General features: G+C 37.6%; 1 protein-coding gene across 9 annotated transcripts in view; it reads right to left on the bottom strand.

The window, feature by feature from the left end:
* Ralgapa2 (Ral GTPase activating protein catalytic subunit alpha 2) overlaps positions 1-26,144 on the bottom strand; it is a 308,776-nt gene that overhangs the window by 260,269 nt on the left and 22,363 nt on the right. For 5 of the 9 annotated variants that reach the window (XR_012448144.1, XM_074074234.1, XM_074074231.1 and 2 more), the window contains exons 2-3: positions 23,709-23,819; positions 18,283-18,335 (exon numbers count right to left, since the gene is read on the bottom strand). Coding sequence is in view for 4 of the 9 variants with exons in the window: in XM_074074234.1 (XP_073930335.1) it covers positions 18,283-18,335; positions 23,709-23,819 (164 nt within the window). In the remaining 5 variants the exon portion in view is untranslated. Of the gene's footprint in view, positions 1-1,956; positions 4,533-18,036; positions 18,128-18,282; positions 18,336-18,450; positions 18,534-23,708; positions 23,820-26,144 lie in introns of those variants that run through there. The other 4 variants (XM_074074237.1, XM_074074235.1, XM_074074236.1 and 1 more) reach the window with 4 other exon arrangements.

The raw sequence follows: 26,144 nt of genomic DNA, 5'->3' as shown, positions 1-26,144 counted from the left end.
ATGTGAAATTTAAGCTGGAGTTTATACAAGATGCTATAATACACTTCAAAATTGTGGGTCTTCATTTAACTTGTGTGGGAAACTCTTTTTTTCAAAATTATTACCAGATGATCGCAACATAACCCAGTAGATTCACCCATGACTTCAATTCCACATAAAAAGTAAGACAGTGAAGAATAAGGAGAATATTACATACTAATTTATGTAAAATAATCTTCTAAGACACTAACCAACTAAATCTGTTCTGTCTGAAAGTAGAGGGGATGAAGAACAATCCTTCCCCAAACTAGCTGCATAGCACCATGGTGCTGGGTAAAGAAAATGCTGCCCAGGAAGAAAATAAAAGGTTTGTTTAAAAGAAAACAAGACTTAGTTACTTGATCTTTAGAGTTATAAATGTCCAGAAACTTAGGATGAGAACTGGCAGTTCAGTTTAAAGAAAGCCTGTGTGAATACCTGTACTAGAAGTATAGTGCAGCTTTAGGACCTGTGCAAAGCATATGTGCCTGTGTAAGCCCACAGGCATATGTACTTCCATGTAGACCTACAGAGAAGGCAACTTGCTCTTCTGCCATCTTATGGCCTCTCACCTCTTACTAAAAATGACTCTGATATAGACAGAATATTTTCATTGAATTTTGAGTGTCAATCCTTGTTTGGAGCCTTAAGATTCAAGTGAAATAGAGCTAAAATGAAAAGCCAGACAATCTTGAAAATAAGATACGAGAAAATAAATACTATAAGAAAATGAATTTAGTATTTTTTCAAAAACTACACTTAAAATACATGACAAGGAAACCTAAAGGAAATATGGACAATAATTTTAAAAGGATTACATTCTTAGGAAAAAAAGTATTCCTTTCTTCTTACACCAGCAATCCATTCCAATATAGTACACTACCTAATCATTAGCCATGATGTCATGAAATAAGGGAAGTACAACTCCAACTTGTCACATCGCTGTTGGTCTTTAACACCAAACTGAAACATTACTTCCTGGGAGGAGCCCGCCTAACTACACTCTTTGCCAGCATGCTTCAGTTGTACAGGCACCAGGCCCACTTCACCATTAGATGCTGAATTTCTTGAGAGAAAGAACACTACTAGCCATCTGGTATAACCAACATCAAGAACAGTGCCTGGTAAACAATGTTTCCTAATAAGTACTGCATACTCAAATACAGAAATGAATGAAAAATGATGGCAAGAAGGTAAAAGGAATTCTAATTTTAGGTTATATGTATAGGCAAAGAATGTTTATATTTAAGGAAGGCAGTCCTACCCTATCATGATAGAAATCTGGTGAGTAGGCACACATAAAGATTAACTGAGAATGGAAATACATCTCCAAATCTTATAATAAATCTCAATACATGATTAGGTCATCACTTAAGAGGTAACAGTAGGATGTGAGGGAAATCTGGCTGTGACATCTGTCACCCTATTGATCACCAGGGTTAATTTGGCTCATCTAACTGGTTGGGTGGGTGTTCCCTTCCTCCATGTACATCCCTCTGGAACCTGTGCGTTCAGTCAAAAAAGATGATCTTTAATAGAGAAGGACTGTCCTTCAGTCAAGGGTATATATGAGTAGCTGCGCATTTCTGCTAGAACCTCCAAACAAGTTCTCAAGAAACATTAGTCTTCTTGGCTAATGAGAAAATAATTAAAATTTTTTCAAACACTAGCCTTAAAATACAAGGCAAAGGAAAAAAGGAAATATAGAATGTAATTTTTTTTAAAGGAGGGCATTGAATTTCTCTCTCCTGTATTTTTTAAATCAACCAAAATTAAATTGTTAGAAGTCTGGACTAGGCAATGAGGACCTAGAAAGGACAAAGGATCCCATCCAGAAGTAACATACTCCTAGGAGTCACTGCTTACATAAAGCACAGATGAAGCTGCAAAAAGGCATAAGGTAGGGAAACTACCCCATCCCATGAAAGTGGAACATACCTAGAATGATGATTCAGCAAGGAAGACACACCTAAAGAACTGAAATTCCTCCTCTGAAATAGATTTCCTGAAAAAATATAATTTTAAGAATTTCTGATTCACAGTCTTAAAACATCCAAGAGGACATAGAACAATTTTTTAAGATCTAGGAAAATAAAGGAAGTAGATGCATGCTTAAAGTTGTAGATTCAGTAAGTAATTAAAAGTATTACACAAACTTAAATAGAAAATGTAGGATAGTCACCAAGGAACAAAGATGAGGTTGATCTCAGTCTTTTCTTTTGTAACAAGCTCCAGAAGACAGCATGGTCAACTGATCATTGCAGACAAGCCAAGTGGAATGGGCATTAGGATACAAATGCATGAAGATGAGAGAAGTTTCAATGCAGACCAGTTCATGATAAACATAGCTAGAGTAAATTATAGCTATTTGAAATGCAAACAAAATTCAAAGTTTTGAGGGGATAAAAAGACGTTGATAGAAAATGATGCAGTCCATTACATTTGAAGTTATAAGAAAAATATCCTAGAGCTGGAAGTATATCAGCCACCTACCTCCTTTTCTCAACACAAAACATGATTCACATGACAGCTAATACAGAGATTAATTAAAATAATCCATAACAAGAATGTGGGTGTTTAAATACTGTGACAGTGAAGTGTATTTATATAACTGGAATAAATAAGGTTATAAAAGTTGAGTAAATTCCTAAAACAATTAACATAAGGGAAATAGCATAAAATACTATAATAAAAATAATCTGGGTATAAGTTGCTTAAAATATCTAAGAAATGAGAAGTAGAAAAGATACATGGGGTTAAAGTGAAAGTATGTGCCTATATCATCAAATACTACCTTATTCTTGATATAGATTACTAGAAGAAAAATGGTTCAGATAGTATTTTGTTAACTTAAAGATAATTATTGGCATGAAAGAAAATAGAAAGTATACCTTTCAAACTGGAAAGCATATTCTATGAAGTAAAAATAAGTAATCCCCCCCAAAAATATTGTTTATTTCACCAAAAAGTAAGAGTATAAGCAGATTAAATTTAAATTCCCCTTCCAAAGACCAAGTCCAAAACCAGAACTGGCTTCTAAACACAAAAAGTAACAAAATACAGCAAATGATACATGAGGCATGCATATGTACACTCCCACAACAAAGCAATAAATTTAATAAATGGATATAACATTCAAACACTTGGAAGCATAGACACTTGATAAACTTCAAGAACTTTGCTTCAGATGATGTAAAGGTCTAATCTGTTTTCAAAGAAAATCAAATTGCACTAGATTCTTTACTTTTAATGAGAAAACATCCAGCAACCTTTACAAATCTTCAGATTAGTAGCATAAAATTCTACTCATTATAGATGGGCATTGCTCTGAAGAAAGATTAGAACCATAAGGAGTTCTTTTCACACTAGGATCTCACCTATGAGGTCTGTCACAGCCATATCTGCCATGATATTCCTTATTTTATGCAAGCTTCTACTTTCTGGCTAAAAACTACTGCATCATCCAAATCTCTCTGATTTTGGTACCAGCATAACTAGTTGACTGTCCTTTCTAAGCCATTTTTTACAAAAAGAAAAAAAAAGTCACTTCCAGAGAGTTTCTGCATAACTGATGAGAGAAATAACAAAGTCCCAGTGAGATGCCACGACTTGGTTTCCACCATCCCAGACACTTAAAAAGGATTCAAATGCTGCCTCAGCATAACTAGAAAGTATCACAGACCTTAAGTTCAGTTTGGGATTAGCCACCCTGTCAAGTTCATTCAATGAAAGCCCAAGATCTGAAGGATCTGTTTGTACATGAAAGGAAGGCTTTAACTCAAGCTTTTTCCTTCCAACCTGAGCAGTGCCGCAAGCACATCAAACACTAGGTGTCACTCTGCAACAGTTATGATACTATATCCAAACAAAAAAAAAAAAACCCAGAAAATTCACAAGGTAACATGTATTTGTACAATTCTCTCTTAAATGTACATATAAAAAAGAAACCAACTCATACAAATTGTGCTGTTCTAACAATAAACAAGCATGATCAAGTGTTGTGAATTTAGTCTTGATGTGGTTTCTACACAAGAATACAAGCATTCTTGGAAGCATTTGCTAGTGCTACCTTCAAAAGGACCTCATTTGGAGGCTATCAGTTACCAACAAGGCAAGAGACATGCTATGTGGCAGGACCAGCATGCCAGGAAACGTGAGGCACTTGTGCTGCAACAGTTAATCACAAGAATGTAATTTCAGACCTTCACACCTTGTCTCCAGTGTCTCTTCCCCCAAGATGAACTAAATAATTCAGTATATCCTGTTGGAACAATCCCAAGTTTCTTACCTCTAAGTCTCAATGTATAAGGAAGTCCGCAGTCTTGAATATTAAGTTTGGAAGTTAAATTGTCCATTGAAAATGGTTCCTTTCACCTGACACATCTGTGTTCTACTTCAAATCATTAACATGCCAGAACATGATAATCAAATTGTCTCCAGAAAAGAGTAGACATTTATATTTTATTTCTAACTTCCAGCTTGAGAAGGTCATAAACATTTCACAATCAAAAGCATATAGGAAATCAATGTGAGTCAATGCCCTGTATAGCTATCCTTATCTCAACCAGCAAAAACCCTTGTTCCTTCCTATTATTGCTTATACTCTCTCTACAACAAAATTAGAAATAAGGGCAAAATAGTTTCTGCTGGGTATTGGGGTGGGGGAGAGGGAGGGGGCGGAGTGGGTGGTAAGGGAGGGGGTGGGGGCAGGGGGGAGAAATGAACCAAGCCTTGTATGCACATATGAATAATAAAAGAAAAATGAAAAAAAAAAAGAATAGGAAAAAAAAATCACCATTATATAGTTATAAAAAAAAAAAGCATATATCAGAATAACTAAGTGCTATATGGAAATAAACGATCTGGTGGGCCAGGTATGGTGGTGCGTGCCTGTAATACCAACTACCCAGGAAGTGGAGATAGGAGGATCATGGTTAGAGGCTAGCCTAGACAAAAAAGTTAGTGAGATCCTGTCTCAAAAACAAGCCAGGCATGTGCCATGCCCATAATCACAGCTATTTGCAGGTGAAAGTAGAAGGATCACAGTTGGAGGCTGGAAGGGCATAAGTATGAGACCCTTATGAAAAATAAAATACTTAAGCTGGGCACTGGTGGCTCATACCTGTAATCCTAGCTACTTGAGAGGTGGAGATCAGAAGGATTGAGGTTTGAGGACAGCCCAGGCAAACAGTTCAAGAGACCCTATCGTGAAAATACCCAACACAAAAAAAGGCTGGCAGAGTGGCTTAAGTGATACAGCATCTGCCTAGCAAGTGCTAGTACTTGCTAGTGCTGTACTCCAGTACAGCCAAAAGAAAGAAAACAAAACACTTAAAAAGCAAAAGGAATGCTGGTGTGGCTCAAGTGGTAGAGCTCTTGACTACCAAGTGTGAGGTATAGTTCAAACCCCAGTACTCAAGCAGGGATGGGGAGAAAAGGTCCACACCCCCATGCTTTAATATTTCCCCAATATCCAGTATAGTGCATAGCACCAAGAGCTAATACTTGAGAACATAGAGGAAAGGTACAACTGGCCTCACAGCCCTCTATTTTGACCTCTGCAGCCACGTTCAAGGAGAGTCATAGGGCAGATCACACTATGCCATAAAAATATCATTTGGGGCTGTTTCCAACCAAGGGCTCAATCTCAGAAAATCCACAAGAATGACCAACATTATGAAGAAAGCCACAATTATATACCTTTATTATCATTTAAAATATTTATAATGCATTAAAATACATCCCCATATAAAAATGTGATCTGACATTCTCATTATGATAGCCAGTGGGATTCATTTTCCTTGCCAACTGAAATTCAAGGTGACTTTGGGGATGGAATGTCTGTGTCAACTCAGTTCATTTTCAAATGTTCTCTAGGAAATTTGAATTGATAGTAGCATTTTCTCAGTTGCAATCAGTATGACAGTCACCCAGAAGCTGCATTCAAAGTTGGACTCATTGTTTGAAAAGAAAAAAAATCCAGCAAGGCATCTAAATATTTGAAACATCAATAACAATTTAAAGTCTAAGGATTTAAGAAAAATCTCCTTTTTCTATTCATTTTCTGTGTTCTTTTCCCTCCACTCAGTAACAGTAAAGTGTTCCATATGGGAAAAAGATATAAAGAGAGGTGTGTGGAAGGAAGTCCATCACCTTGTTATGGAGAGGAGGAAGCCACGTGGAAGAAAGGTGCATGCTAGACAGGCTGGAGTAAGTAATGACAGACCAAGCAAAGGAAATCAGGGGCCATGGAAATAAGAGCAAAAATGATTCTTTGGCCCTACTATCTTTGGAAGAAAAGACATTGCTAACTGCGTAAAGAAAAAAAGGAGGCTACTCCTTAATTCTGTGGAATACCTGGCCTGAATGTGTTGACTGGGACTCAGCCAGAGCACTTTCACCGAACCTCCATGGGAACTTCTAATTTGCTCTCATTTTCAAAGAGTTATAAAAGATATACAGTTCTAACAAAACCAAGAGAAAAGAAAGAGGAAGAGACAAGGAATGGGAAATGACCATCTCAGAATTGTTTGGAATTCTATTATATCATAAGTCTAGTTTTTCTTCAGGCAATTTACTGAAGTAGAACAATGCTATTATATGTGGAAAGTTATAAACACCTTTTGTGTGGGAAATAAAAGGTTTTGTTTGTATGGGAAATAAAATCAGCACTCAAGTTGCTGGGTGGCATACAAAAAGCAATGGCACAGAGTGAAAAGCAGCCATCTGTTTCACCTTCTTTTTCACAGCTCTGGGCATTGTACTGGAACCAGTTGTGTTAGTATTATCAGGAAAATCATTAAAAGACCCTTTCCCTACTTTGAGGAAAAGACTTAGAGACTAAACCCACTATCTGTACAAGCTCATTTGGAGCAATTAAGAACAAGAGACCAAGTGTTGAATCTATTAAAGTAAGACACAGATTCCACTATAGCCCAGTGGATTCACCAGTGGTCACATTATAACTCCCAAATATAACTGCACTCAGCAAGGATTCGCACATATTAGTCCAGCCACCCAACCCAGCATCCCTACCACAATGCAGAGAAAGAAGGGAGTCAGCTCACAGGAGGCTTGAAGTAAATCTCAAACAATACAATTGGCAGCTTTAATAGTAAAGGAAAAACAATTACTAGTACCTTGGGTATTATTTCCCTTCCTTTATATGCTGCCTAAGAAGCCCAGATATCATTTGCACTGGCTGTGTAGTGTAGCTCACCTGAGGCAATTTATTTCTTACATAAGTGTTTCCTGAACCAGACTCTTCCCCCAGCAAAAAACGGGGAAAGACACAATGATGCATCATCCTAGAATGACAGTGTATTTGTTTTCTTTAGCTTGGAAGGAAGGAGGTGGGTAGAGAAAGGTGGAAGGTGTGGTGGGAATACTAAAGTACTAAACAATTTGGCCATTATTTAGTATTATTTCATCTTAATACAAGTATGAAAACAGTACAATCAAATTGTGCCTGGCTTTTCAATTTTGTGTTTGCATAAAGTCTCTGTGGAGCCATTCTTCCCCATTCTATAGGAGTAAATGCTCATTCCCACAGCTATGGGTACTTTGGTAATAACAAGAAGCACAAAGAAAACCTTTTGTAAAATCCCTAACCCTTAAGTTAAAATTCCCTGCCCCAAAGGACACAGACGTACAGAATGCTGCAGATTTAACCCAGTGTACAACAAAAAAAGGAATGGTATTTCAGGTGAAGTAACAGAGCTCTAATGGTAGACTCTAGAGCTTCTCTGTCCAATACAGTAGCCACTAGCCATATGTGGCTACTGAATTTTAAATATAAATAAAGTAAAATTATTTAAAGCTAAAAATTAAGTCCATCAGTTACATGAGCTTCATGTCAAGCACTCAATTCCCCATGAGGTTACTGGTTGGTTATCTAATTAATCAATGCAGATAAAGAACACTCCCATGATCACAGAAAGTTCTGGCCAGTGCTGCTCTGGAGGTAAATCAACTGAGATGTTTAGATACTCAAAGGCTAATCAGACTCAAGTCAATTTAAAATTTAAGATGAAATGAAAGAATAAAACTAATTTTAAGACTTCACCCATGAACTTATTGTTTTGAGAATTTCTTGTTTGGGTATTTCAAACAAAGCACCAGCATGCCAAAGTTCTTTTATCCCATTCCTTCACTGTACAGACATGAAAGCCAAGGTAAAGAAAGGTTATGTACCTCAAGACTACATTAATTAGTGTCAGAGCCTGAACAGCTCTTCTGATACCTGTTTCCTATCTCTTTTCACCAGGTAGTTCTAGGTGAGAAAAGAAAATGCTTTTAACATAAAACTACCAAATAGCTCCATTAGAGAGAAGCTATGAATTTAAGAACTTTAATCCAATAACAAATATTAATAACTGAATATCACTGTGGGTGATACCAAGGATCATAAGTAATGGTTGCTGGCCTGGAGGAACTTTATGGTGTCATTAAAAAGCTAAGATATAGACACATTAAGGGATAACTAAGAACATTCAGCCATCATCAAATGGTAACAACTATAGCATTATTATAGAGCTTACAAGAAGAATAAGCACCTTCAGCAACACTTGCCAGAAGAAATTAATGAGTTTGAACACAGCCTGAAAAAACAGGTCAGATGAGAATAGCAAAGGATGGTACCTGGAAAGAGAGTTGCATAAACTAAGATGCAGGTGTAAAACTATACAAAAAGAAGTAAAGCGGCAAAGCAGCCTAAGCCTAACAGAGCACTTCCACAGAGTATGAAAACAGTGAAATGTGACAGAAAACTAAACTGGAACCCAGAGAAAGGACTTTGAATCTTAGACAGGCTTAGATCCATTTTATAGATTATAAAGAATTCATTCAGGTTCTAGGAAGATAAAAACAGTTTAATCGGACTGGAGGTGTGGCTCAAGTGGTAGAGTGCCTGCTTTGCAAGTGTGAAGCACTGACTTCAAAACCCAATACCACCAAAAAAAAAGAGTTTAATCTGGTAGGTGATTTGGATAAAATTTAGAATAAGGAATCTAGCGATTAAATGTTCTGTTTACCCATGATTTCTAATTATGATATTTGAAAAACTGCTAAATGAGTAGCAGCATTCCAAAGACAAAATACATACAGGTTTTGAAATTAAACCTCTCTTGTCTATGTATTTTAATCAGGTATAGTAGAAAATTCCTTGCTTTCAAATTCTAGAAATTTTCTAAACCATGTATGTATACCTCCAAATCATTCTATTTCTCTACTGAAAGGGGATGGCACTCAGTCTAGCAGACAGCTCTGTATTAACTAAACTGTCTTATTTTCTATATTCCTAATGCTACTGAAACCTGGGATTTCATTGACCTGGGAAGGTCTGCCCTGCCCACGGTGAGCTAATTCCTAGAGATAGTGCCAATACCAAATCCATAATTACAACAACCTCTAACTACTTCCAACCACCTCCTTTTATGGGCTCTCACACTCTTGGACACTCTCTTCCTAACCAATTACCCAGAGGTCTGTTTTGCAAGTGAGAAGCCCTGAGTTCAAACCCTATTCTCACCAAAAAGAAGAAGAGCAAAAGTAGAGTCATAACAACAGTAAAATATGTGATAATCATCTCCATGAACAACAACAGAAACCCTAAGTGTGATATATACATATACATACTTACGTACAAACATACAGGCAAAGGTAGCCAGGAGGTCAAATTCCAAACAGTACCAACTGGTACCAGTCCATCAGACTGGTAAGAACCTGGGTTCGAATAATAGGCCTACCTTTAGAAGGCAGAAAGGGAAACTGATCACCTCCCAGCAGACACCCTAGTATCCCTATCTGGGGTGAAACCATCTCTCTCTGGTTTAGGGAGCAGGACAAAAGTATGTGAGACACCTCTGGGAATTAGGGAGGTTGAACACCTACTGGGTTTTCTCATCAGCAAGATAGAACAGGATTGGGAACAAAACAAGTAAAAAGAAAGCACTTTGGGTAAAATGCAAAAAACCTCCAGTTCTGGGGTGGGCGGGGAGGGGGTTGAATTTTCCCAGGAAATAGCCACAACTGAGGTTAAGGGATGGGTAACAAAAATTCAGTTCCAAAGAGGGAGACTCACAAGAGAACAGATGCATTATCCACCATCCACTGGACAGCCATCTGGGTATAATTTTTAAAAAAAAAAATTTGAGAGTGCACTCTAATTTTGTGTGTGTATGTCAATTTGTTTAAAGCACTGGGAAATTTTTAATTTGCTCCTGGAATTCCAGCTCATCTTATGTGCACTTAATGTGACATTTTTTTTTCTAGCATGCTTAATTTATAAAAACTCTGTGTGTGTGTGTGTGTGTGTGTGTGTGTGTGTGTGTGTGTGTATAAGTAGCTTCAAAATGGTTCTTAAACTGCTGTTATAAGGTTAATGTGATATTCAAGGTAACAAAAAACCAGGGTGTTTGTTTTAAAGATCTCTGTAATAAACTGCTTAATCTTTTTACACGTGAATATGTAAACATCTTAAGGATGGTTCTTATTATAGAATCAATGTAAAAAAAATTGTTACTCTGTTCTACTGCTACTTTTAAGAAAATCAGTTTTCAAACTTATTTCAATCAGGTTTTACTAGAATGCAGGCATTCAGGAGTTAACACTCTGGCTCAGATCAGAGGAGAAAAAAAAAAAAAAGAAAAGAAAGAATAGGGGGGGCCAAAGCCTGCAGCAGCAATCTTAAAATCTGGGTAGTTTAAAAAATGACCTTAGCCTGTTTCATTCTTTTGTAAATAAAATTGGGAATTTAATTCTCTTTTATAATACATGGGTCTATTAACAAATGGGCCTTCTATAAGTTGTTTTTATACAAAAAATAATTTTAAGGTTGCTTCCTGGTTTTGTTTCATGCAAATATAAGGCTCTAAGTTAAAAGGTTTTATGAGTTATTTTCAACAAGTAACATATATACACATGGTATTAAGGATATGGTTTTTTAAATTAAAAGGCTAAAAAAATACTTTTAAATTTAAAAAAGGGTAAAGACAAGCTCCCCCAGGGGATACAAAATAAGTTGTCATAAAGGTACAGAGCAAGTTGTCATAAAAAGATGGAGCTTATAAATGCTTATGTAAGTGATTGAGGTGACTAAAATCCAGTTACATTAAAGGTTTTGTAAAGTCAAAATTTAATGTACTGATGTTAAACTAAAACTTAATTCTCTAAGCTTGTAACAACAAGGCTATCTTAAAAATATATTGTTCTTGATAACATTTACCTAAAAAACTACCTTAAAAATAGTTTTTGTTTTGTCAAGATAACTGTCAGGAGTTTTTGGTACTACAGGTTAATCCACAAATCTATCAAGACATCAAGAGTTTATTAAAACACAGAGAGGCAAGAAGCAGCTGAGTACAGGGAGTGCTGCTTTACTGATATGAGGGTTGAGACAGATTTACTTATGTACATCAAAGTAAAATAAAAAGCCAAAGTGTACCCTCCAGATAGAATAAAGGGAAAAAAACTCAAAAAGAAGCACTACACTGGAGGTCAAGACCTCCAGTTTTTTTGACGTCAACAGAGTGGAGATATTAGTCTACTCCTTCCACATGTCAGGCGGAGGGAATTTTTGGCCTGGGATGGTCAGACTGGGCCTGTTATTTTAGGGGGCTCCATTGACTACAAGTTGGTGGGATCCTGTTGTATGACATGAGTCATCTATTAATATCAACAATCTGGGATATGATCCCTTATCAACATCTGAGCCATGATTCTTGGCCATCAGTTTTCCTAACTCCACACTTAGTCCCCATAAATATTTACCTGTGTTCTCTGATGATTTTTGTCAGGGTTTTGACTACTAAGGTAACTGAGTCATAACTAAATGAAAGTTCATTGAAGAGTTGGTTTATGTAAAATTTTCTAGATGACCCCATAGTTAAACAACTGGTGTCTTAGGTGATTCTAATGCATTGGTACCCTATATGTGTCTGTGATTGGGCTATTTGGGGTCACTGACACTGTTCCCCTCTCCGCCACAAACACACACTGATGAGAAAAATCTAAGGTTTCACTTCAAGAGTAACAACTAAACTAATATGTATATATAACCTCTACAGAGTTGTGATGCTGTTGCTCGTTCCTGTATACTAAATATATTTATGTTTTTCAAGTATATCAAGCCTTCTAAAATACAAAATTTAGATAAACACGGTAACAAAAAGTTAATGGTACTGATATACTGTTCTGTTAGTTGCTAAATTACCCATCAGAATTTTAACCATGGCTCTTTTAAGTTTCTGTCATTACAGTTCTGATCCTTCTGGGGCATTTATAATCAAGTCCATAAAACATGACTCTCATAAGCACTTATGCGCCAACCAGGTTAGCTTTTTAGATGTCTGCTTTTGTAGGATTTTGTTTTGTATTGTCCTTGTCTAGAAGTCCACTGCTAAAGAGCTACTACTTTTAAGCCTCTTTGTTGCTTAAATTTGGCTAAAAGGGTATAGTTGGCACTGACTCCCACCTGATCTGCTTATTACTTCCCCTCCAGCTCCCCAACATGGGACCAAAACAAACCAAACAAACAAAATCCAGGAAAGAACAATCCTCACAATAAGGGAAGAAAATGACCAATCAAGAGAAAGCTTCAGTCTACAGCCATACCGCCCTGAAAGTGCCCAATCTCATCTGGTCTTAGAAGCTAAGCAGGGTTGGGCCTGGTTAGTACTTGGATGGGATAAAGATCTTCAGAGGCAGCTGCTCAGAGACAAGCAGTTTGGAGACAAGGGGGGAATACTGTCAAAGTTCAAATGGAGTCACTCATGCCAGTCCTCTCAAAAATAACCAAGGCCGAGAGGATTGAGGAAATGGTTCTTATACATTGTGGCTATCTGGCATTAAAGCCCTTCCAGACACAAACTCATATTTTTTAGACAGGGTCTTCTACTTAAATAGAGACAAAATGACTATTTTTACTGGCTCTAAACATGTCCTTTCATACGTAAAGATGGTAGTTTTAACTTTTTTTAAACATGTTTTCTTGAACATATATACTAATGATGATATATTATTGCCATGGTAACTTTACTCAGTTAGAAAAAAAAAGAAAGAAACCAAAAGATACTGTCTGGGTAAAAGAATAAAATGTTCAACCATTTAAACACCATTGGAGGGGCCCTTTTGTTGTTATCTTGTCTATCCCCACTGCAGTTAAAGTAGCAAAAATCACTCCCTGGATCCACCACAGCTGAGTAAAGCCAGCCTCTCCAGAGTGGAAGTGCTTCTCTGACCCAGCATCACCATGCAAGATCACCCTCCAGAACACCTACGCCCTTCCTCGGCAGAACTCCACCTCCCAAGAGACAACAGGGACCACAAAAAATGGGACACACCCTGGCTCTCCTCTACATATTTGGACTCTTTACCTTTTAGGCTGGCCTTTGCAAGGTTCCTCCATGTGCTGAATGTTTTAAGAGAGCCATTGTTGGGACCTCCGCACAGCCATACTTTGTATCCTTCACCTACCAACAGGTCAAGTGTTACATCGACTCATATACTCCCCAGGTTTGTGAGGTTGCTGGTAAACAATTCTGAAAGTCCCAGAGTAAAGAAAACAATACAGGCTACATTTGTCATGGAAAGCAGGGTAATAGGTCTTGTCTTGGTAGCATGTTTGATGTTACCCTGCCTGGTTCCCCTGATATTGTGGTCCATCAGGACCATTATAGAGGCCACTACAGAGAGAAAAACAGCTGCCCATGTAATGATGATACGAAAATACAAACCCCTAAATCAAGATGATGCTCTTTGATCCTAGGTGGATCCAAGCATCAAAGGGGGGAATACTGTAGCAGGGAGGAGGGACAAAAATAAAAAGGAAACAAGGAAGTCTGTGTTCTGATAATGTAGCAGGGAGAGGGGATAGCACAGCAGGGAGATAAAAAAAATCTAAACATGAAGAAGGTCATGTAGCACTGGAAGTAAAGTAGCCAATAGAGTTACATGCAACCACAAAGGGGTTAAACCTTGCTTTCTGCTTCTATAGCCTGCTTGCAAGGGTATATACGGTGAGACCCCTTTGTTCTCAGGGGTCAGTCTTTGGATGTGAATCCTCTGAGCCACTGCTGGCACACTAATAAATAATGCTTCCTGAAAAGCCCTGGTGTCTGTCTCTGTTTGAGATTCCCGTAACATTCCCACTGGAGATAAAGGCAAATGGAAAGATCTGCTCATTGCCTGGAACTGTGACCTGTACTGGGCTTGGATGCACATCGCTAATTTTACCAGGACACTATAACATCTGCAGTAACTCATGACATCTAAAACCCACTGTTTCCATTTCCAAATCTTCCCCTTCAGTTTGTTCCTGCCTTACAAATGCAGGAAACAAGTCTCTTTACATACTCTTCTTTCATGCCTTAACTCTCTTTCTTCTCTACTTTCTTCCAATCCATTTCTTATTTATAGCATATCCCTAATACAATAGCCCTTTTGTGACTTACCACATCTTAATAATTCCACTTCTTCTAAAGAAAGCCTTTCCCCAGTTATTTACACATTGAAGAGTACTCACCTCCAAGCCTTCATAAACCACCTCTTTCTAAGCAGCAATGAAATTACTTAGTGCCCCCAGAATGAAACATACAAATTACAAACTACTTTCTAAAGCCAGACATAGAGAATATAGCATAAAAAAAAGTAATGCAAGTTCATTATTCATTCATATTTACTATGTAAAATGAAAGTTTCATGAAGCTTTGAATAATATATATTTCTTCTATTATACAGGCAACCATTCATCTGTAAAGGGCAATGTATCACTAATAATACCCTTCCTACATCAGAATTTCTGGCCACGAAGGGAAAGTGTTGAAACTTACTCTGTGGAAAGATTAGGATTATGGTCTCTGAAGGGCTTCCCTGATGCAGGACAACTAGCCCTTAGATCAACAATAGCAAATGTAATCCTTAAAACATACTGGGCTTTGGAGAACATAGAGAAACCAATCAGGAATTTAGAAATTAGTAGAAGAAGAGATAGAAACAGAGAGGGAGGTAGAAGAGTGAGCCAAATCTGATCTGTGATCAATAAAAAAGAAAAAGAATATAGGATGGGGCTGGGGATGTAGTTCAGGGGTAAAGTGCTTACCTAGCATGCACAAGGCCCTGAGTTCAACCCCCCTCACGATGCTGCCACAAAAAAAAGGGAAAGGGAAAAGAAAAGGGGGAGGGAAGGGTAGAAAAGAAGAGAGGAGAGGAGAGAAGACGAGAGGAGAGGAGAGAAGACGAGAGGAGAGGAGAGGAGAGAAGACTGTGGCATGCCAGGAACAAATGTTACTATAGGCACTGGGATTTACAGATGTTTGTTCCCTCCATACACACCCCCACCCCCGGCCATTCTCCATGATAAGTTTGGAATACTGATCCTGAAATTCCATTAATAAACCAGGACCCTCAAAAGGAAGCTAAATTAATACCATTCAAGACCATTCCCAGGTTCCTGGCACAGCAAAGACAAACCATATGGAAAAAAAAAAAACAAGATTAACAAATATTAAATGTGTGCTCAATTAATATTGATCTCAAAATCAAATATCACAAAATATGCAAGAAAAGAAGTCAGGATGAGTGAAAGATAAGTGAAATAGCCAACAGATTTAGACCACTAAGGCTTTCAGATCTGATATAAATTATCAAATACACAAACATTTAAAGAAATTTTAAAAGGCCTAAAAATGAACAAGGATCAAAACAAGACTATCAAAAGCAACCAGCCACATATGAACACAAACCAAAAGAGCTGTGAAAGAGAAAAAAATCTCTATAATTTATAGGGACCCAAATAAAAAAGAGTTAGTAAACTAAAAGAAAGAACTGAAGAGATTTTCCATAATACAATACAAAGAGTTTAAGGGAGATGAAAATAAAACCAAGCTTAAGAGATAGGGAAGACATCAAGTTTTAATAAGAATCCTAGAAAGTATGAACAGAAAAAATTTTTAAAAAGTGTCAATATTTGAGAAGACAATACTTTAGAATTGTACAGACTTTTCCCCCATTTTCATTATTCCCTACAAAATTCAGTATAACTGCTACTTACATAGCATTTACATTGTATTAGACGTTATAACTAATCTAGAGATGCTTTAAAATATACTGGAGAATGTGTGTAGGTTATATGCAAATACTGTGCCATTTTATATAAGGGACTTGAATATTCACAACTGCACAGGTGTCCTTGAGTTAATTCCCCATGGATATCACTGATATCTATAACTGAAAAAGAAGAAATAATTGACAATAGGCTCTACAACCTTTATAGCAAGACCAGCTACAAACAGTAAGGGGAAGGAAAACAGACCAACCTCAGGTATGAGCATAGACCCATAAATACAAATATATTAGCTCATCCAAAAATCTAGAACTGCAATTCACCACCTTACTACCACGAATAATCATCACATGATCATCTTGATCAACGCAGGAAAAAAAAACTTAAAAACAATTCATAATTTTGTAAATAAGTATTACCAAACTAGGAATAGAAACAAACCTATTTAATCTAATACCTACTAAAATTTACAAAAAAATATTATTCTTAATGGTGAAACATAAACTTTTTAGAGTAAAAATATGGCAACTACTTTTATCACTTCTATTTACCAACGTAATGGAGAGCTGAGCTGGGCCAGTAAACAAGGAACAGAGACTAACAAGCAAGTCTGGCCATTCACTCTTTACAGACAATCTAAGAAAACCAAAAACATCTATAGACAAAATATAGGAATTAAATGAGTCATATATACTAACTTAATCCAGCAGTGGGAATGAAAGAACTAGAGCTAAATTTTAAAATGTGGATAAATGTTACAATAGATATAATAAAAGACAAGTCACAGGTGATTACACATCATATGAGATCATTTCTATTACACTCAAAGCCAAACAAAATTATACAATGAATTGTTTAAAGTTCAAATACATGTGTTTTTAAATACCCTGTTTTAAAAGGAAAAGAATAACATAGTAGGGAATGACTGCCTCCAGAGGAGGTAGGGGAGCATCAAAGAGGAGCACCTATGTAGCTTCTAGTTCTCAAAATAGGGAAGGGGGAAATTGTCAGGAGTTTTTTACCAAGGGTTTTCTTTTTTAATCATGCTTTATAACTTGCATATACATTATACAGTTTTAATAAACCCATCCCCCATTACAAAAATAAAATAATTGAAGTTAGTAGAACAGCTCAAATAAATTATGGCCAGTAGATTTAAATGATAGGCTTAATTAAAATTTCCAGTGAAAGTAACTCCTCTGTAAAGGTTTCATTCACAGAAAGTAACAGGAAACACAATAAACACTACAAAACATGCCTTGAATTAATGCCTGTTACTCTAGGGAAAGTCAGCCGGCAAAGGAGAGGGAGGAACATAGCTGTTGAGCACCAGCCTTGAGCCAAGCCTAGGCTAGAAGCTCCTCATATCTTCCTTTATTCCATAAACCTATACAGCCCCTCACTATTCACCCATAAAAAGCCTTCTTTCCCTGGCCACCCCTCCAGCCAGCTCTACAGCACATAAGACCTCTCCTTTACAGTAATAAAAGTTTACCTTCTCATACCAAACGAAGCATGTATCTCTTCAAATAATGAATAATTTCTAAACAACCAACAGTTAATTTTCAGAATTTATAATTCAGTTATGAGCATAGCTCTCCTAGTATTCATAAATTTGGCACTTGTTTAATACACATGGGCAATAAAGACTATGCTTAATAGATCAAAAAACACTGCCAAGAGTTTTAGCTAGGAAAAGACTATGTGATCAACAAACAGAGACATAAAGACACAAATATCCCAACTCCACTAGTAGTCAGAAGGATATATATTTAAAACAGTGAGTTTTAAATTCAAAACAGTAAATATGTCATATTTACCTGCATTAAAAAGACAAACCATCTGCAGTATTTAGGTATAGGAAATTTATATAGAGTTACAATGTAAATTTGTATGGCCTTTATGGACAAACAAGTTAGCAATAGCTGTTACTATTTAAAATGTGCAGACTTTTATACCTAAAAACTTCACATCCAGTTACCCATGCAGGAAAAATTCTCCCATGTTCTTGAAAAAACAATCTCAGAAGCATTCTTTCCAGCATCTTTTCTGAAAGTGGATGGAAACAAGGAAGAAAAGAAGGGAGGAAGGAAACACATGTTCATCCATAGCCATTTCTATTTTTCTTCAAGTAAAATTAAAGATCTAAAATATCTTATTTTAAATAAGAATTTTAAAAACTAAAAGAATTAACCAAAACTTACTTCAAAAAGAAAGAGAATGGAGTCCAGCTCCTCCCTTTGTGACTTATTATTCCCTAGAAATTAAAATATAAAAGTTATCATAATGACATTTAAACTTTAGGATATCATAAATTAAAAGATATCTTAAAATACTTATAGTACAACATGCATATATTTACTCAGAAATACCTAGATGCAGTGTGGAGAACACATTAGGAATGTAGACAGCAAACTAAGTCATGTGGGTCCACATCCAGCAAAACTGCCCCTCACTCAAATTATGGTAGAATGCACGGAAAAACAAAGAAACAGTTCTAGTTTGGTAATGCAAACAGGCATACAACATGTAACATCTATAAAAAGCAGTATGATATAGTAACATCTCCCTCTAGCAGCAGTTACCATTTATTGTGTATTCTATGAGCCAGGCATTGTGCTAAGAATGTGGCTTATATCATCTAACTTAGGAATCAGGAAACTTTTTTCTGTAAAAGGCTGAATAGCAAATATTTTAGGCTTTGCAGGCCTCTCTAGCAACCATTCAACTTTGTCGTCATAATGCAAAAGCAGCCACAGCCAACACGTTAAGTAAATGGTTATGTGTCCAATGAAAGTTTATTTATAACTTTATTTATAAAAATAATCAGCAACTTTTAAGTTACAGGTTCCTGATCTAACTGAATCTTCACAGTTCTCTGAAGTAGGTATTATTCATTCCTTGAACAAATACTGAAATTAGCAATATTTTAGGCATTATTCTAGGCCTTAAGGGTATAGGAATAAACAAAACAGATACCAATCTCTCTGCCCTGGAGAAGATTACATTCTGGTAGGAAAAAGGCATTCTACAAATTAATAAGGGAGAGAAACAAAGAGAGAAAGCAGACTGGAAAGCCAAAAGGGGTAGTGTACAATTTTGACTAGTGAAGTCAGGTAACACCTTGCTGAGAAAGTAACAATTGAGCAAAGATCTACAACAGGTAAGGGAGCAAACTATATGGAAGTTGGAGATAAGCCATATGGAGCCAGAAATAGTAGTACATGTCTGTAATCCAAGAACTAGGCAGGAGGATCATGAGTTCAAGGCCAGCGTGGGCTAAGTAGTAAGACCCTGTCAAAAAAAAAAGAAAAGAAAGAAGGAATAAAAAAAGGAGGAAGGAAAGAAAGAAAACAAAGCAGAAAAGAATTAGGAAATCTGAGGGAGGTATGCATGCTCCAGGCAGAGGAACTGGACAGTTCAAAGTCCCTGTGGCTGAGTGTGTTTGGCAGGGGAAGGAAATGGCCAAAAAGCACTAGAGGTGGGAGTGGAAGGAGGAGAATGTTGTAGCAGGTGAGTTTAGAGAGTAGGTAGAGCAAAAGAAGGCAGATTAGTTACAGCCTTTAGCCATTATAACAATTGGTGAACAAGAAGCCAGTTGAGGATTTGGAGCAGCAGTCATGATCTGGCTCATATTTTTAAAGCATGGCTCCAGCTACTCTTTAGAAAAGAGACTCTGAGATGGGGAGGGAACAAGTATGGAAGCAAGAAGGCCCTTTCTGAGGCTACTGCTACAGTCCAGGTAAAGACCAGGAGCTTCAGTGTTATCAACTTTAACAATAAGAAGAAACTAATGATTCCGGATGTGTTTTGAAAACAGAACCAGTAATTCCAGGTTTTGGCCTGAATAACTAAATGTAAGGCTGAAGTTATCATGAAATAATTTCACTGTTTCTAATAAGCATTTTATTCTTGTTTTTTTGTACATTTTCTTCCCTGCATTTCAATGGAAAACAGATTATACTAAAAGCAAGAAACTGCAATCCTGTACAACTACAATATGCTAATAATAATTTAAAAAAAGAAACTTCAAAAATCTTACCCTGTTTTTATTGGCTTTTCACTGAGCCTCTGTGTAGAGTGTAAAAACAAAAACAAAAAAAGTCACTGTCTTCTCCTCCCATCAAGAGATGTCACTTTCTCTATCCCTTAAATCTAGGGTGCCATGTGACTTGCTCTGACCAATGTGACATTAGCAAACATGAGGTACTTTGCTAGACCTGGGATTCTGAGGCTGTCATATGAAGGAGCCCAAACTAGCATTCAGCTAGCTGAAGAATGAGAGGCCACATGGAGGACTAAAGGTTGCAGTCAATAGTTTGCCTTTGCAAGACATGTGAATGAGGCCATCCAGTATCAGTTGACCTTAGAGACACAAACTGGCCTAAACCAGAACTTCCTAACAGACCTAGAATATTGTAAGCAAAATAGTGATTGTTTTAAAGCTAGAGTTGGTTTATTATGTAGCACAAATTAACTGGTAAGTGTTGAACCACCACATTACTCTAAAAGAATGGATGGAAGAGATGAGAAAAAGGGAAAGAAAGGAGAAAGGAAAAGGACCTTTTAAAAGTAGGATTTTTGGAGTAGTTGGCTGTTTTTTTTAAGAACTGGGATTTTAGGGGTTTTTTTCATTCCTATTTTGACTGCACACAATACACACTTTTCTCCTCAATATACCTGTGAAAGAAAAAAAATGCAACAAAGCTAGGAAGCAACACAAATACTAAATAATTTCATATTTGAAAAAACTACCAATTTGACCAAAAATTTTTAAAAATTAAGTTCTAGATTTACAACAATTTATAAATCACAGAGGTGGAAACTGAGCAATCCATTAAGGAAAAAAACATATTGGCAAACAGGGCACATAATCATTCATGACCTGATGGCACAACAGCCTGAAATATTCAGTACAATTTGAACCATTTACTATATGTCAGAGCTCATACAGAGCCTGGCCCCAAATCTCTTTCCCTCCGTGCTTGACATCTGCTTCTGTTTGACCAGAGCAATCAGTGCACTTGACAGGAAGCCCCTCAGTTTTTTCTCTCTACCCTAAAAAGTCTCTATGTCTACACTCATCCTATGTTTCCCTCCTTACTTTAAAAAGGTGTATTTTTCTGCATTCTCTTCTGTTCACCTGACTCTGTTTCAACCCACTTCCCTAATACCTGTATCAACAGTTACTCCCCTCTGCTGCCCTTCTCCTCAGCCTGCCAGCAGGCAGATGCAACCCTTAACAATCTTCCCATGATTCAGAAAGCTCAAAACTCTCTATCTCTGTCTTCACAACAAACTTTTTAAAAAGCTATTCTCCTGGGTAATCTTCCTTGCCCACTGCCTAGTGCTCCATGTCCACCTGTCTGGCTTCTGACTGGTTCCTCACCTAGAACGAACTATCCATCAGTAGTTAGCAATGAACTCTCATTTGATAGTCCTGCTGTGCCTCACTTTTCTGCTTCGTCAGGATTTCCAATATTTTATGCCTTGAACCTCCTCTTCCCTGGACTTCTGGAACACACTTTTCTGACACCCCTCCCACAACTTTCTTCTTTATCTACCCAATAAAAAAGAGACTACCCCAAAAGTTCTAACCATTACTCTCTTTTCCTAAATATACTTTCTCACTTGGAAACAACATGATTTCACCTTCTTCATTCAAGCACCAGTCCTCTGTATTTCTACTACCCAGGCACTAACTACATACACCTGGCTGTCCCATAGGTACCTCACACAGACTATTCAAAGCTGCCCTCATCCTCTTACCTCCCAAATCTGGATCCCCTTCAGGGTTCCCACTGCCATAGCAGCACCTCACAAGTCAGACCTTGGTTCTTGAATGCCTCTTTAACTTCTCCCTCTTCTCTATAACCAGCCTTACAGATGGTGGTCACCACCTCACTGGATCAGGCCTCACCAGTTCTCACATAGAGGAGCAGCTCTCAAATGAATGACAACATCAGCTTCCTAACTGTTCTCCCTGCCTCTGATGCCCGCACCACTTTATAAGACACTTGTCTAGAAGCAAATGGTTTAGAGCGCTATCTAAAAACAAAGGGCAAACTACTTAGCCTAGAATTTCAAGGCTCCATGAAAACCTAATTTGAGTTCTTGTGTATCTCTTTTACACTCCTTATGTTGCAAGAAAAAGAAATGTATGCTTCACATACACCCTAAGCATAACCTTGCTGCTTTTGCTCAGGTTCTACCCTTTACCTCTACATCGTTCTCTTCCACTAAAGTCCAACCTTCAGCCCCATCCACCCTACCTACAAGAATAGGAGTGGATCTGAGGTTGAGTTGATCACCAATGTCAGTGATGTAATCACTTGTGCCTACACGAAGCCTCTATAGAAATCCAGAGTTCAGGGAGCTTCCAGGTCCATAAGAACACATCCACCTGCCTGGAGGGTGGTACATCCCAAATCCAGGTGAAAGAAGCTCCTGTGCTTAAGACCATCCAGACCTCACCTGCAAAACTCCTTCTGACTGCTCATTTGCATCCTTTTAAATTTGTGTTATCTATTTGTAACAAATGGGTAGATTTGTAATAAATGGGTAAATAAATAAGGTGTGAGATCCTGCATTCTGTGAAATGTTCTAGCAAATTAATTGAACCCAAGGAGTGGGTCATGGGAACCCCTAATGATAGCCAGTTGGTTGCAGGCATAGGTAATAACCTGAAGCTTGGGACAGGCATCTGAAGCGGGCACAGTCTAGTGGCACTCAGCCTTTAACCCAGAGAATCTGATACCATCTCCAGTTAGCCCATGTCAGAACTGAATTGAGTTAGAGGGGACCCACCTGGTGCCCACTAGAGAATGTGACATCAGAATGTTGTGTTGAATGGTGTGAGAGAGTAGGAAAAAGAGATTGGTTTGTTTTTTCTAATTAAAATAATTTCCCAAACAGATTACATAAAAACAAAGATGAAAATAGCAACATAGCTAACACTTACTGACCATGTACTATGTGGCAAACTCGGTCCTAAAATCCTAGGATACCTGTTAACCTACTGTTTAATGCTGACACGAAGAAGCCAACCCAGAGAACAGTTAAGTAACTTGCCCAAGGAGTAAGAGAAGGGTAGGACTAATTTGGTTCACCAGATACACTACTTTGCCACGTAAATACATAGCAGGATGAAAATGTGACATTACTGATTTTCTTTTCAAAGAGTATTTTACATATGGGAATAACTATAAAAATATGAACTCATAATACATTAATAATATATATGAGAGGAAATGCAGGAAATTTTGTATAGTGGTTGTCTCTGCAAAATAGGACTAGAGGTCTGGGAAAAGCAGACACTTCCATTTTCATTTTAAACCCTTTAATGAAATTCAAAATTTTTAAGAGTGTACACATATTTTTCCTTCTTTTTTTAAAGTAAATTATTTCTTTGGAACTCATGCCTTTTGTGTGTTCCTTCTATTTTTTCCTTAGTCATTTATTATTCAATTAACACCTGCATACATGAAAGCTCAAGGGAAACAAAGATGCAACCATTCCACCAAGATCTCACAGTTTTGCTAAAGGCCTGAAAGAAAGCTTAAAAATGTACAATTTGTGGCTCGTGACATGCATAACTTCTAAAACATTTTTTTAATTGTAAAATGCTTACCTTTTAATTTCAAACTATTTTCCAGTGTTACAAAATTTTCATAGAAGATGAAATATATTTGAGAATAGTTGGTCTCAAAAAACTGCTTAAGATCGCTTGCATCCACATTATCTGAAAAGAAAAGTTCCATTTACACAATTATTAGAATTCAGAAGCAGCATTTCCAAAATGAAGGAAAATAAAGCTAGTCTTACCCACTTATAAGACAAAACAAATCACATTCCCATTTATTCTTCACATAAGAGTTCTGAATTGCACTTGAGGCACCATCCACCACAGAGATCTATCCAAGAGGTTGTGAGGCTGACTCAAGGAAGTCAGAGCCAATGGAGGCACAGCACTCATAGACTAACTAGAGATCAAAGATGGGGGAGTTGGTTGGAGGCATGGCTCAAGTTGTAGAGCTCTTGCCCCAGAAGCACAAAGCCCGGAGTTCAAACCCCAGTATGGAAAAAAAGAAAGAAAAAAGGTGAGGGAGTGGGCAAGTCTGGGGAGAGACCCAGACTAATAGAAAGATGGCTTTCTATTAGGATAGGAAAACAGGGGTTCATGGAAGGGCAGCTTTTGACCTGGAAGAGGAATAGGTTTGTACCTCTGGAAAATTTAGCTGGTGGAAGGTCTATATGGATTAAACTCTACTCTCTTCCCACCAACATAATTCTCTAGGCATGAAAAGGGAAACCAGATCAAGTGAACTAGCATGTGTTCCCACATCCACCCAGTCACATCCTTTTGGGCCAATATGTGCTGCTTTCCCTCTAGCTTCTAAGTGACCTGTCCTCACTCTTACTCAGACATTATGGGACCTGCCTGTGTTCCTAGAGCTGTGTCTGTTGTACCATACAGTTTTACTAAGACCAGGAACAGTGTGTGGACAGGCAGGCAGAGCAGGGAACTTAGCCCAGCAACCACTCCTACTGGGGATGAGCAGCAACACAGCTACATCTTCCAACGATCTCAATCAGCTAAGGCAAAACCTCACAACAGAGTAGTTATCCAGTATCAACACACTTGTACATTTTCCTTAGCTAACACGTTTGTTTGTACCATTTACAGCGTCCTGACCAAGGAGTTAATGCTTTAGAATACACTAGGACCTGAGGAAAATTAAAAGTCTCTTTAAAATTCTATAAGGATTACTCAAGAAAAAAAAAATGTGTTGCCATTCAATCTGCAACAGAATGATGTCAACTGCTTTTGAAGTCCTAATACTGTAAATGTATATGACTGTATGCCTATTGCTATGTTCAAATTCTATAAAGCTAACAAAAATGCAAATGGATCTAAAGGATTTTTCCCTTTGATTACCAGATAAGGTCTTTTCAGGACTGGAGGTGTGGCTTAAGCACTAAAGCATCTGAAAAGACTTTCTGCAAAGTCTAAGTTCAAGTCTAGTCACATCAAAGAAAAAGAATAAACCCTTTCCATTTAAAAATCTTCCTTGGTTCTTTGAAATGATGCATGTGGTTTTATAAAGTCATATTAGCTGCCAATTTCACATTATATTTACTGCACCAAAATAAAATTGAGCATAGAGAAGTAGAAATTCCTAATAACTAAGTTATCTGTGTGAAAACAGGTAACAATGAAACTAGTATCATCATCAGTGTCTAAAAGGTCTCTCAAATGAAACAAGTCCAAAGGGAAACTCTCCCCTTAGGTTAAGTACTTCCCTCAGACTGTCCTAGCTCAATAACTTGGCATCATCAGACATTCAGCTGCTAGAGCCAAAGCCTGACTTCCCGGAGTTGCTCCTTTGTTACTCATCTCCAACATATCACTCTGCCTGTCATATCTAACATGTGTTCACGCCTAAGCTACTTTTGCCCTCCAAGGCTCTGTCTGGTCTACATTACCATAAATTCTCATAGGGACTGTGACTATCACCCACTTTCCTAGGCTTTCTGCTTCCATTCTTTCCCCTTTACCCAAGGCACCCAACATGTGAAAATTTAACAGTGTCATGAAGTCAGATCACTCCTTTACTTGAACCAGTCTAATAGCCTCCAATACAGTACTTCAAACAAAATCCAAACTCTTCATCATGGCCCACATGGCGCTAAATGTTTTTCCCCATGGACGCCCACCTTCATTGCATACCACTGTCCCCCTCAAAGCATACACTCTCACCACTATGGCTTCTTTCCAGTCCTCAAAGTTCCCAAACATGTTCTCTATTTGGGGTCTCTCAAGGATACTGGTCCCACTCCCAGATCTTCACATGGCTGGTTTGGTCTCATCCTTCAGAAATAGGATCATACATCACCTCCTTAAAGAAATCCGCAAGTGCCCCATGTATCACTCTGAACTTTTCATCCTCTCCTCTGCCTTCTCCCTTGGTAAGACTCTGCAATCAATGGGCCTCAGACACAGAAGGCCATAATGAAGCAAAGGATTTCCCTAGCACAAGGGATACGAGTGCACTGATGGGACAAG

Source organism: Castor canadensis, chromosome 5, assembly GCF_047511655.1.
Source record: "Castor canadensis chromosome 5, mCasCan1.hap1v2, whole genome shotgun sequence".
NCBI lineage: Eukaryota > Metazoa > Chordata > Mammalia > Rodentia > Castoridae > Castor > Castor canadensis.
Note: the sequence above shows the minus strand (reverse complement) of the source record. Positions and strands in the feature narration are given on the sequence as shown.